Source organism: Garra rufa, chromosome 3, assembly GCF_049309525.1.
Source record: "Garra rufa chromosome 3, GarRuf1.0, whole genome shotgun sequence".
Taxonomy (NCBI): domain Eukaryota; kingdom Metazoa; phylum Chordata; class Actinopteri; order Cypriniformes; family Cyprinidae; genus Garra; species Garra rufa.
The window spans coordinates 53,512,767-53,526,081 of record NC_133363.1 but is presented as its reverse complement, the minus strand read 5'-3'; the positions used below and the strand labels follow the sequence as shown (position 1 = coordinate 53,526,081).

At 33.7% G+C, this 13,315-nt stretch overlaps 2 protein-coding genes and 1 gene segment (V, D, J or C); all 3 read left to right on the top strand.

Moving 5' to 3' along the window:
• Positions 1-1,328: 1,328 nt before the first annotated feature.
• LOC141330978 (Ig kappa chain V-V region HP 123E6-like) lies at positions 1,329-2,929 on the top strand. The segment is given in 4 exon segments: positions 1,329-1,371; positions 1,531-1,881; positions 2,518-2,552; positions 2,747-2,929. Coding segments are annotated over 4 exon segments (531 nt in total).
• Positions 2,930-3,907: 978 nt separating this feature from the next.
• Positions 3,908-6,040, top strand: LOC141331632 (uncharacterized). Its single transcript, XM_073836676.1, has 5 exons — positions 3,908-3,911; positions 4,085-4,435; positions 4,737-4,889; positions 5,032-5,063; positions 5,844-6,040. The coding sequence occupies exons 1-5, from the start codon at positions 3,908-3,910 to the stop codon at positions 5,955-5,957; spliced, it is 654 nt and encodes a 217-aa protein (XP_073692777.1). The 3' UTR covers positions 5,958-6,040.
• Positions 6,041-8,875: 2,835 nt separating this feature from the next.
• Positions 8,876-10,586, top strand: LOC141331631 (uncharacterized). The gene is made up of 5 exons (XM_073836674.1): positions 8,876-8,918; positions 9,039-9,392; positions 9,486-9,863; positions 9,945-10,067; positions 10,516-10,586. The coding sequence occupies exons 1-5, from the start codon at positions 8,876-8,878 to the stop codon at positions 10,584-10,586; spliced, it is 969 nt and encodes a 322-aa protein (XP_073692775.1).
• The last annotated feature ends 2,729 nt before the right edge of the window (positions 10,587-13,315 follow it).

The following is a 13,315-nucleotide window of genomic DNA, read 5'->3' as shown; positions in this document are numbered from 1 at the left end:
TTGGCATTTTATCAAAGTTTTATTTTTTTAATGATTGTAATTAAATGTATTAAAAATGTAAGCCAAATGATGAAGGACAAATACATTTTTTCCATAAATGCAAACCCTTTAAGAAGAGTACAAATAAAAACCTGTGATATAAACATTTAACAAAGGGTTTTTCTTTTTACGTCTTGCAAAAAGACACACACACACACACACACACACACACACACACACACACACATGTTGGGTTTACATGTTTTATGGGGACATTCCATAGGCGTAATGGTTTTCATACTGTACAAACCGTACTTTCTATCGCCCTACACCTACCCTACACCTAAACCTAGCCCTCACAGGAGATTGTGCACACTTTTACTTCCTCAAAAAAACTCATTGTGCATGATTTATAAGCCTGTTTCCTCATGGGGACCTGAGAAATGTCCCCACAAGGTCAAAATCTACTGGTATTCCTATCCTTGTGGGGACATTTGGTCCCCACAACGTGATGAATACCAGGTGCACACACACACACACACACACACACACACACACTTCTATTAGCTTTCAACAATGTGTCTGAAATGGAAAATGTTAGTCCTTTTGTGGTGCAAAACATTCTGTATGTATTTAAAAAAGCATTATGCATGAGCATTTGTGATTTCAAGACTTCATGTCATGATGCCCTTAATAGGCCCACCATCCAGCCAAGCGTTTTTGTAGACAGAAGGCTCTGATTTTGAATACCACTAGGGGGCTGTAGTGAGGGATGGTAATTACTCAAATTTGCAAATTAGATATTTTAACTTATGAGAAGGATTTAATACAGTGTAAAACAATAAGCATGTACTGCATACTTAATTTGACTTGTACTGTACTGTACAGGCTTGGGATATGCCCAATGCACATCATTAAGTGTAACATAATATATAGTCCATAGGATGTTCAACCTGTTTTACGGTTTCTCTAAGCAAATGTGTAAAAAACAGGCAGCCAAGCATGTACTGTAGATATTAACAGACATGTCTAAATAAATATATACCTGAGAGGTATGTAGTTACAAGAAAAATATACACACAAAAAAAAACAAGTAGAAAAAAACACACCAGCTAAACAGTAGTGCAATGAGGCCATCATTATAGCATATTCTGTATTTGATTATGGTCTCTGTAGAGAGACTTTTTCTATTGCAGCTATATCACATATCTGTCTGACCTCAACTGGCCTTTACATTGATAGGTCTACTATAGTTTGGCTTTGCCAAAAGCCACTCCTCCTTATATATAAAACACATCAATATCGCCCACTTAATTTCCTCTTCAGCTCTGTTTTGACTCAGTGCAGAAATGTTACATATTTCAGCTGCAGCTTTATTGCTCTTTTGGATGGGTAAGATTTATTTTCTACTGAAAACTACAATTATGCAATTATAGAGAATTGTAATAAAATCTCTTGAGAGTTTAACATTACAAAATACATTTTAATGTAGAAAATGATGGTTTTTTGTGTGTGGCTATGGTTTTACTTTTCTTGTTTAATGGCTTTCAGGTTTTCTCCAAGTTATGTTTTCGACAGCAAGTATACAGGCTTATCCAGGAGAAAGTGTCACTATATGGTGTCCACACAATATTCATGTTTCTGGACATCTGTACTGGTTCAAACAAACAGACGGTGATGTACCCATTACTATTGTGCGTATGTTATACACCGAAAGTCTTCAGAAGGTTAAGCCAAATTATTTCAACAATTTCACAAAAGACCGCATGATCATGGATCAGCATAGGAAAGGCACCACGCTAACAATTATACAAGTGAAAATTTCTGATTCTGGCTTCTACTTTTGTGGAGCTGGGGGTTATGATTTGAAATTTGGTGATGGAACTAAGCTTGAAATAAAGGGTAATTTTTTTTAACCTCTCTCAAAATACTCTCATGTTCATATAATGTTTTTTTATCTCTTTGTTTCACTTTGTTATTAATAGCACACTTTGAAAAACACCACAATTTAAATACCATAGTAAGTGTCACGGTGGAAAATGACTTATACCGGTCAACTGTTTTCATGTCAGAGAGAATTTACACAGGAACCTCAAAAAAGGGTATGTCATTTTAACTTCAGTATAAAACTGCAGGTGTTTAATATATGTCTGACATGTTTTTGGTTAATCTCTAATCAAATTAAGGAGAAAAAAATATATATATGTTTTTGTGGTGTCATCAAAAAATGTATCGTTGAAATTGTATCCACATTTACAGATACAGATCATGAGCAATCATCCTTGTCTACTGAGGAGTGTTCTAGAGACATCTATTTCATGCTGACCCTCCTATTTGGTGGAATACTTTTTTTAACATGCATTGTTCCTCTTATTTTGGCGATCATCAAAGAACAAAGAAAGCAGAAGCATAAAAAAGGTAAACTCTTTACACCTGCTTAAAAGGATCAAGTTAAATCAAAAATGTTTAAAAAGACAACACTGAAACAGCAACAGATTTTCCTTTTTATTTATTTATTTATTTTTTGCTTTGGAACAGTCGCTGCATGCAAAGCACAACAGCATAATGACAAGGTACACTCCACAAACTTATATTACTCTAAGGGCTAAGATAAAATCATTTAAAGACAATCCCTTTTTATGATAATGAACCAAATATTTACTTATTTTCTAAATTAATTACTGTCTTGCCTCTTCTATAGTCTATTTCTCTATTTTGCATTACATTTTGCTAAGATGCCGTATAATAAAATTAATTTTCTTTACAGGAAAATGATTCAGTAGAATACGCTGCTGTGTATTTCTCAAACAAGAGACCCAAAACAGCAGGACGACATACTGAGGAAATTGCAGTGTACACTGATGCTTGAAACAAGAAACATACTGTACATATTATTAGTTAATTAACTATGGTTTATTTTTAACAGCTAAATAGTATCTGTTTTACTTTTTTTAAGAAATGTAATTGAGGCAATCAGAGATCTGTCTTTTCTTTGCACTACTGTAAATAACGGCTAAGTTTATTAAAATTTGGTTGCAATGTACTTTGACTCCTACCATTAATTAATCTGATTCCAGTTCACAAATGCTTTGACCTTAGGTTAAGATTATTTATTTATTTATTTATTTTTATTATTATTAAACTTTATTACGGACACATCATGGTCCAAAAAAGTACACAAACAATACAGCAAACAAAATAACAAAAACAATTAATCATAATAAAATAAAATAAAATAAAAAAAACAGACAGAATCCACAACATCACATATTTACATACAAACTAGTTTGCCAATGTTTCCACATATTGGAGAAAAATCTAACTGAACTACGTGCCGGGTTCGTCAGTGTTGAAATAATACCATTTGCAGAGTCTGACACTTGTACATTTAACATTTGTAACATTTGTTACAATTAAACGTCAGTGTTTTAAGTTAAATCTTTTTTATTACGCTGACTGTTATACATGGATCTCACGGTTTCAAACACATTAGTTTAGTCAAAGTCAGAGACTATAGTGTTAACTAATACCATTTAATGCTAGCTTGCTCATTACTAAACAGTAGTTCTACTTAGTCACTTGCATACACCGTAAATCAACTGGAAATGTGGAAAGCTACTGTGACATGATCCATTAAATCATGAGACTTCAGAGAATCAAAATTAGGATAAAGTCAAGTTTAACAATTTGTGGGGCAGGTAAAATGTATGTCAATAATATAATTCAGAAATTATCAGTAAAAGGCATCAAAGATTCTGACAGAAATATAAGCTGTGGACTTGCCTTTGATTGACAGGCTTTCCATAGCTTGAAGTAGGCATAAGCCACACCCCTCACATAAAAAAGCACATTGATTTCCTCATCTTAATTTCCTTGTTGGTTCAGTACTGCAATGCTTCATATATTTTCAGCGCTGCTGATCTGTGGCATGGGTAAGCAATACCATACTATAATTACTTCAATTATGCAAGATGAATGATTAATTCAAGACTGATTTGTAAATATTAGGTGTGAGACAGTTCTATATACAGCATTTCTTTTGTGTTATCAATGTTCTAAATTGTAATATGCTGCAAAGTTATATGTGTCTTCTGTGGGTTTTTAGGTTTTTTCACAGCTAAAGCCTTTCAGTCAACCAATATCACAGTTCAAAAAGGAGATAACGTGATCTTTTGGTGTCAGCACACCTCAGAAAAGGGAAACAACATACACTGGTTCAAACAAACAAACGGTTCTGTACCTATTGCCATTGTATACATGATCTTACCCTATGAGCTTGAAGTAAAGGCAACGTATTTAAATGGTTTTCAACCAGATCATCTGGTGATGTCCCTAAATAGCAAAAACACATCCCTAAGGATTCTGAACATGGATATCTCTGATTCTGGTCTGTACTACTGTGGTTGGCATAACTGGGTGATGACATTTGGTGATGGAACTCACCTAGACGTTAAAGGTAATCTTTCTTTTTCAACAGCACATTTGTAGAACAAAAATATACTTTTTTTTTGTAAATGAAGATGTTCCTTCTTACAATTTCCAAAATGCTTTTGTGATGCTGTGTGGATAAGAAATAGTGTTCATTTCAAGTCTTCACTTATTGCGTAGAGAGGAGTGTTACACCAAAGCAAAATGAAACAGGAATCACAAATAAAGGTTTTTATCATTTGCCTTTAAGACTTGTTAAATACATAAACAATAATACTTTTATCAAAATTTATTTTGATAAACTTTTTTTTTTATTTACTTTTTTACAGATCTCAAGAAGAGCTCAATTTCTACAAGAGACTGTTCTAAAAACATCTTTTATAAGCTGACATTTATTTTTGGTGGCATTATTGTTATTCTCATCATCATTCCGCTCACCACACTCATTATTAAGATACAGAGAAGAAACACACAGAAAAAAGGTAACAGTACATCAATTCAGTTCAATTTTCTTTACTTACATTATTGTATGGTTCTAATTTGGCAAATAACTGTGCTGTGAAAAAACTGTAAAAAAAAAAAAAAGCTAAACCTCTTTTTTAGTCTCCGTTTCTGTTGCTGCAGATGCTGATCACCATGTGACACAACAACATGAGGTAAACTTATATTATTTAAATAAAAATGAAATAAATTAATTAGAATCTATAACCAAAAAGTATTTTTATTTATTTATTTATTTTTTTTACTTAAGAGTATTCTAAAATCTGCAACATGTATAGAAAATACGGAGTATCTAATGTTGAAATTAATGACAGTGTCGACCGGTGTACAAAAAGATTTTAATGTGCAAATCTCTGCTTTTGAAAACAGTTACAATGGCAATAGTTATAAACTATAAAATAACTTTTCTAATATTCTAAAATGAGTGTTTTTTTAAATATTACTTTTCTGCCTAACAATCTTTAGTTGAAATATAGAATATATTTTGAGATATGTTTTGCATATGGACTGCAGGCCTGCTTCTCTTTTCTGTATAGCTATAATCTTCCAGGTCTTTAAAAAGGACAACATGTTTTTGCTGTCTTTGGAAAACATGTATATGGTTAATTTTTTTAAGTAAAAATAAGGCAAAAACGTAAAGCAAGCATATAAAGTATTTTGCATTCTGTATACGTGGGGTAAAACCAGCAACAATATCAGAAAAAATAAAATCACATGTCCTCAGTCTTTACAACTGTCCCCAACGCAAATTATTAATAATAATTTTAACACCAGAGAATGAATTTGGATACCAATAAGTCTACAAAAGTGTATGTGTGTGTGTGTGTGTGTGTGTGTGTGTATGTATGTACAGCCCTTGTTTCTTTATAAGTGCTCATATATTTGAATTAAATTTGTTATTAAATGTTGTTGAAGTCATTTTTAATCTGTTGCAGGAGCCTAACTCATCAGTGTATGCCGCTCTACAGTTCTCAAAACACCAGAAAAAATCCAGAAGAGCAGCCAGAAGTACAGAGGATACAGATGTTGTGTATACAGCAACTAGATAGTCCAACAGCAGCACAAGGTCAAATACTGTAGCCTACTGTACTGTTTAAAAGCCTTACGTTCATCAAGACTCTAATATAAACACTATTACTAAAGCTGTACATTTAAAGTGTATGTGAGCTCTGCAATGTTTAGTATTTTTTCACGCAATAAAAGTTGTAAAGATCAAATGTATTTAAAAGTTCTAAGAAATCTTTTATTTAGATCTGTTTATATGTCATGAAGACAAAAGCAGGCCCTTTCTCTTCTTAGAGGCAGGGGTTGTAAATAATTTCATTTTCTATTCAGACCCTGACAGGAAGAAGCTGTTCAGTGTAGAATGAGACATTCTGAGAGGAACTTCAGCGGACCCAGCTGTAAATATACACCAAAACATAGCTATTAAAATTTTTATAATTTTTTTTAATTATTATAACTATGCAGACATTTCACAACAATGCACTTTGTGAACAGCAGTGTAGCCTGATCATTATAAATATAGTATTACTGATAATATTACTCATGAGAATTTAAAGAAAATGCTCAAATGTGTAAACTATGTTCAAAAATAAATCACACTAAGGCTTTTTTAATTGTCTGTATGCCAGTGTGTGCACCTGTTAGCACATAAAAGCATCACAGTTTGACTGTGTTCCGCCCACCTGACTGACCCCTCAGCTCATCTCTCACAGCCCTCACAACCACACAAACACTATCACACAACATGTGTTTCACACTACTTTCCAAAACCACAAAAACAAAATACCCGTTGTTTTCAAGTAAGGTGACAGATGACAGTAAACTGAATAAAAAATACAGTTGAGAATGTGATTATGAAACAGCCATGAAAATAAACTCTAAATTTAGAATACTTATTTTTGTCAGAATATATACAAATATTTGTAATGCTTCATAAAAGTAAAATAAATAAATAAATAAATAATAACAATAATAGTATATGTATTTTAAAATATGTAAACAATGTGTTTGTTTAATATGATCTGTCACTTAAATTGGTCCAGCCTGCAGTCTAAAACATGTTACAGGCTTCTGGCATTGAAAACTGTAGGAAAAACAGAAAAAGCGCTGAAAATTTTCTGCCAGGACATTATCCATTTAGTTTACAAAAATTTTCTTTAACACTAAAACACAAGTGTAATTCAAAATATGGATAAAACAGCTGTGGGAAAAATCAATACTGAAATTTCCATTATATTAATAGTGCATTGGGCCCTATTTTTATAGACTTTTCTTCGCGTTAGGAATAAAAACCATATTTCTCCTAATGCATAATAAATTGTTTACTACTGTGCACCATTGAAACTAGACACCTTCAATTCTACGTATGTGGCATTGTTTAACCTTCATATAGTGCAATAAAAATATGGTAATATGTCTTATCTTGTGTATGGTGTTTTGAAGTGTCAATGCAATTTTATCAAAGTGCAGTGTTAATGTTAATGCAACTGCATGAATACCACATGTTAGTTCCTTTCACACATTGACTAATGGTTTCAGAAGGAGACTTATGCCAGCAAACACATATAAGACAGCGAATTTGATGCACAGTGCTCAGGTTGCGGTCAGCTTTTGTTTCTAAAAGTGACAGAACAAACAAACAGCCTTAAGTGCGCTTAAGGTGTCTGTGGGTAAAAGTTTCCATCACCTTATTGCAGTGAAACTCAAGCACCAAAGCGAAGTGTGAGATCTGGCTATATTTAGAGTTTCTCTTCCAGCATTATCAACCAACCCTCTATCACAAAAGTATTATTCAAGGTGTTTTATCACACTGAATCACCATGCAAACGTGTTTCTGCAGTGGTTCAAAATACACCACATGCAAATAATAAAATCTGTTTTAAATATATTGCATGTTACGCAAAGATCTTGCTTTCAACCAATGTTGTTTTTGAAGCCATGACCTACAGTCCAATCTTGCTCCTAGAGCTACACTTGCCTGGAAGTTTCTAGTGAGTATAAAGACCTTGGTTACTTTGGTTGAGGTCAGTTTAATTAGGGTTGGAGCTAAAAGTGGCCCTCCATGAACAGGTTTGGACACCCCTAACCTACAAGTAACTTATGTTAAAAAGATTGACTAAACTTAAATATGAGCTTAGAGTTTACAAGAATAGATATGTTTTATTTGCTTTAAAATAGGTAATGTAAAGGATTACAATATTTTGAGGGAAGCTGATCAAAGAACTGTATGACTAGTGGTTTGACAGAAGCAGGTATTTCCAATGACTGCACATAGGGGGCACCAGTTCATTAGCTGACATGTTTTACAGGATATTATTGTTAGTAACCATGTTAGTGGACATGTTCTGAGGGTTAAATAATTAATTAGGTATCAAAAAGCATCCAATGTGCATCCAACATCCATGATCCAATTATCCTTTATTATATGAAACAGCTAATTGCATGAGCTACAATATTTAAATGTTCCATGTATTTCTTGACTACATACTACATATAGATGTAATTTCATGAGTATTTTGTTATTGAAACAATGACTGGTTATCAATAAACCTGATAAAATAACACCGGACCTGTTTGTTTTTTTGTTTGTTTGTTTGTTTGTTTTGTTTTGTTTCATTTTTTTTTTTTCGAGCTAACATTGTAAAAAATAAAGAAAATAAAAAGTGAACTACTTAAAATGAGAATTCACAAGAATAAAAAAAAAAAAATACCAGTAGATCATTAGGAGGCACCATACCCAGATTCACAGATTCCAATCATGAGCATAAGAAAAAAAAGATAAGCCACATCACATGCTGTATGCCTTGGGTCAAAAGGCCTGAATGGAAAAATTACAACAGCCAATCACACTTCATCTAAATCAAAAAGACAAGTCTTAACTCCCCTAAACCCGGGTGTTTCACACCCACATGTCTTGCAAACACTCCATAAGATGTTGCCAAATGTAGAGAGGACCTCAACTATGTTAAAACTACTTCTGATATTTTGTCTACCCTTCAGGACAGGTGTGTTTGTTATGGAAGAGAGATTTGTACTGCAAAGTTATAATAGAAAACATATCTCTTATAATAATAATAACTAATCTGCTCTGCTGATACTGCTTGTACATTTGTTTTACCTCTCAGACTTCATCGCATCTGCTGCCGTAGTTCAAAAGAATATCCAGGAGACCTTCACTGCAGGTGAAACTGTAACTTTAGAGTGCTGGATATCTCAAGACCATGGAAACTACTACTCTTGGTTCAAGCAGTCTCTGGGAGAAGCTCCAACATGCATCCTCAGTCTTTATGCTGAAACTTCCACACCAACGTTTTATGGAGATTTCAAAAATGACAAGAGATTTACAGTTTTGAAGAAAGGGAATCATTTTGCTCTAACCATTGATGATGCAAAGCCATCGGATACTGGAATCTATTACTGCGGTGCTCGTGACTATGATCTTACAACTTTTAGTAGTGGGTTATTTTTAAACTATAAAGGTAAGCAAACCTAGCAAGAAGCAGTCATATTGCATGTTCTGAAGAAGAAAAAAAAATCACTAAACATCTATTGTAATAGTTTTCTCATTCCAGGGGTAAACAGAAGACAACATCATATTAAGCAGTTTTTGTCTACAATGGACTCGGGTGCTTTGGTAAATCAGCACGAGTTTAACCCAGGAGACTCTGTGAATCTTCACTGTTCAGTTCTCACTGAGAAATGTGTAGGAAATCAGAGTGTCTACTGGTTTAGACATGAATCGGGAGACACTCATCCAGGAATCATTTACAAGCATGGAAACATAAATGATCAATGTGAGAAGAGCTCTGAGAAAGATTCACATGTACAGTCCTGTGTCTACAATCTCCCCAAGAAGAACCTCAGTTTAACCGATGCTGGGACTTACTACTGCGCTGTGGCCACGTGTGGGGAGATACTGTTTGGGAATGGAAGTAGGCTTGAAATTGGAGGTGAGAAAAATTCACATGATTGATCAAATCATATTTTAATTGCAGTTGAAATATTAAGAGTTTTTTATATCTTAGAACCAGTTTCTGAGTCTGCCTGGACTGACTTAAAGGTTCCAGTTTTGGTAGCAACAAATATTTTGTGGTTGGTGATCATCGCTGTCCTTCTATGTAAGAGAGTACAAAAACGACAAGAAACATTTTCTGGTAAGCCATTTCATTTCCATAACAAGAATATTCATTAATGACCATATTATGAAAATGTTAATTATTAGAGCATTTCTGCCACTGATTGTGATGAAGATCAAATTAAATCCATCTGGATGTAAAAAATAGAATATTATAAAATCTGAAAATTCAGATGTTATGACTGAGATATTATTATGAGAAGTTTGTTTATTATGGAGCACTCGCTGCAAAATATACATGTACACATTAACATATCAATGTATCTTTAAAAACTCTGATACTGCTGAAAACTGAAAAAGTTATTTTTATTTTTATTTTTTATTTTTTACAGAATCCCAGCCACTACAGACAACACTTTCTTCGTCTCCTGCTTATGAGGTAATAATTAAACAAACTATATTGGTGTTTCTTATATTTACGTTTAATTCAATTAGTTATGTATGAAGTACTTTGGTGTTGGTTTTAGGGTGCAGCAGAGGAGTTAAGCTACGCAGCAGTACATTTCCATGGAAGAAACTCAAACAGACACGAGACTGAAAGAAGCTCAAACACACATGTTGTATATTCCACTGCCAGATGTTCTAGTATTAAATAACAATTCTGTGATATTGTCTGCGATAAGTAATATGTTTATTAGTTACATTTGAGTGCAGTTATGAGTGCTAATAAAATGAATATCATTGTCTTACTAAAACTTTTATCTTTTTTTGTATAGTGGTTTTAATAACATCCACAGCAAAGCCTACTAGTTACAAACTCTAAATAATTCCTCAAAAAAATATAAGGTTTTAAATCCATTGGTGGAAAAACATTTTTGAAGTCTTTTTTAAGTCAAGTCACCTTTATTTATATAACGCTTGTAACATGGCCATTTTAAAAGCCCTTTTAAGTTGTTGATAGCCTTATTTGTATATTAATGTATCGCTAAGGTTAAATTAAGGTTTGCTTATTAAGACTAACACACAATATGGCTATCTGAAGCAGCTAGAGGAGAATTTCACTGAAATGTGTAGTTTGGCTATTTAACTCCCCCTGCTGTTCAGAAACGAAATTTCAAAGGTAAAGGAGTTTGTTTCAAACTGCAGTTCAAGAACTAAATGTTTTCAATTCAGCCTCATGTATACTGTACACTAAATGTCAAGTTTGTACTAGAGGTCCTAAGATCGATGGGCATGAAACAACCTTTGGTGAACTTGAAAAACTGGTGTTACTGACAAATGGCGGCCAGTTAAGTAATTTTTCGGCATGGCTGAGGCTTATATAAATATTTTCCTAAAATTGATCAAACCAATAAATGATGGCGTCATAATCTCTCTGATCACCAAGTTTATACACGTAAATCAGCGGAACAAATCGCATGATATACAGATTCTGACCATTATAAACATTTGTATTTGACTGGAGATCGCCATTGCAACATGTATGTACTGACATTTACTTAAATGAGTTCTATCCTCCATACATTCATCATGCCAAATTTATATATAGCCTGTCATTCAGTCTTTCGGATTCTATAGTCATTTGTATTTCATGAATTTTGGCTCAATTTGAAATTGTTTACCTGTTATATTAACACAAGCAGGTTGATGACGAAGTAAGGTGATAGACCTACTGAAAGATGACTGGCTTGAATGGTTAACCCCGGTTAACCCTGACAGTGGTTGGTTGTTTATGCAGACGATGCAAATTTCATTTAGCCTACCTCATCTGTGCCGTTTTCTCCAGCATTTTGGGCAGAAGCAAACGGCATTGCGTCATTTTAGAGGAGCTTCCATGCTGTCAGCCATATGAAAGAAAAAGAAAATACCCGTATGTTTATATATATATATATGTGTGTGTGTGTGTGTGTGTGTGTGTGTGTGTGTGTGTGTGTGTGTGTGTGTGTGTGTGTGTGTGTGTGTACCTGGTATTCATCACGTTGTGGGGACCAAATGTCCCCACAAGGATAGGAATACCAGTAGATTTTGACCTTGTGGGGACATTTCTCAGGTCCCCATGAGGAAACAGGCTTATAAATCATGCCCAATGAGTTTTTTTGATGAAGTAAAAGTGTGCAAAATCTCCTGTGAGGGCTAGGTTTAGGTGTAGGGTAGGTGTAGGGCCATAGAAAGTACGGTTTGTACAGTATAAAAACCATTACGCCTATGGAATGTCCCCATAAAACATGTAAACCAGTGTGTGTGTGTGTGTGTGTGTGTGTGTGTGTGTGTGTGTGTGTGTGTGTGTGTGTGTTTTAGCTTGTTACATTCCATTTGAACAACATTTTTGAGGAAACTTAACCAGACTTCGAGGTTATAGATTTTGTAGTAAGGCCAGTTATGATCTATTTTAATACGTGCATACTCCTTTAAAAGAACTTGAAACTTTTGTTGTGCCTTGTTTGGGGACTTAAAACAAAGCTTTTACCAAAACCAACCCAATAAATGACACTTTAGACCACATGACAGGAAGATGAGGCAAAAGCGGTCAAGTTGCATGTAATGTGCACAAAGCCTCCAACCCAACACTCAATTTATAACCCTTTCAAGATTGAGCTTTTATCCTGTGAAAAAAGGCCTGTTGCATGTGTAGTCGTCTACAGATCAGTTTAAATTGACGAAATCATCACATATCACATGCATTATGCATTATACTTGTAGGTTTTTCTTTAATTAATTAATTAAAAATTTAATTTTTGAATTTTTAGTGTTCAGGTAGGCTACATTTGCCATTTATGGTAATTGTCTCAACCAGAGTCAGCATTGAGAAGAACACTCAACAACTCATCAGTGCTTCACACCATGAGCACTTTAAATTGTTCTGGTTAAAATTTCAAAACAGTTCTGCTCCATTCCTTGTAGTTTTGGCTGAAACAAACTGGAATAATGAGTGGAGAAGATTTTCAGGATTTAATTGGGTCATAAAATGTGATAAACATTTTGTCTCTTTATAATTATTTATTTTCTATTCTATGTCAGGATTTTTTTTTAAATAATATAATTTACTTTGTTCTTATAATATATATTCATCTAAATCATCTTATAATATAATTTAATCTTAGTTCTGTGTCTTACTCCAATTTTTGAATAATTGTAACATTCAAACTGAGAATTGCATCTGATGAAGGGAAATCTTGCAATCTTATATTTGATAAGACAGTGAACGCCTCTTTTCTATGAGTTATACCATGCATGTCTCTACAATATTTTCAGGTGAGCCTAGTATTAGGCTGCTTCCAACAGACTACATTAAATCATAAATTAAGAAATGAATTAAAGAAGGGTTAA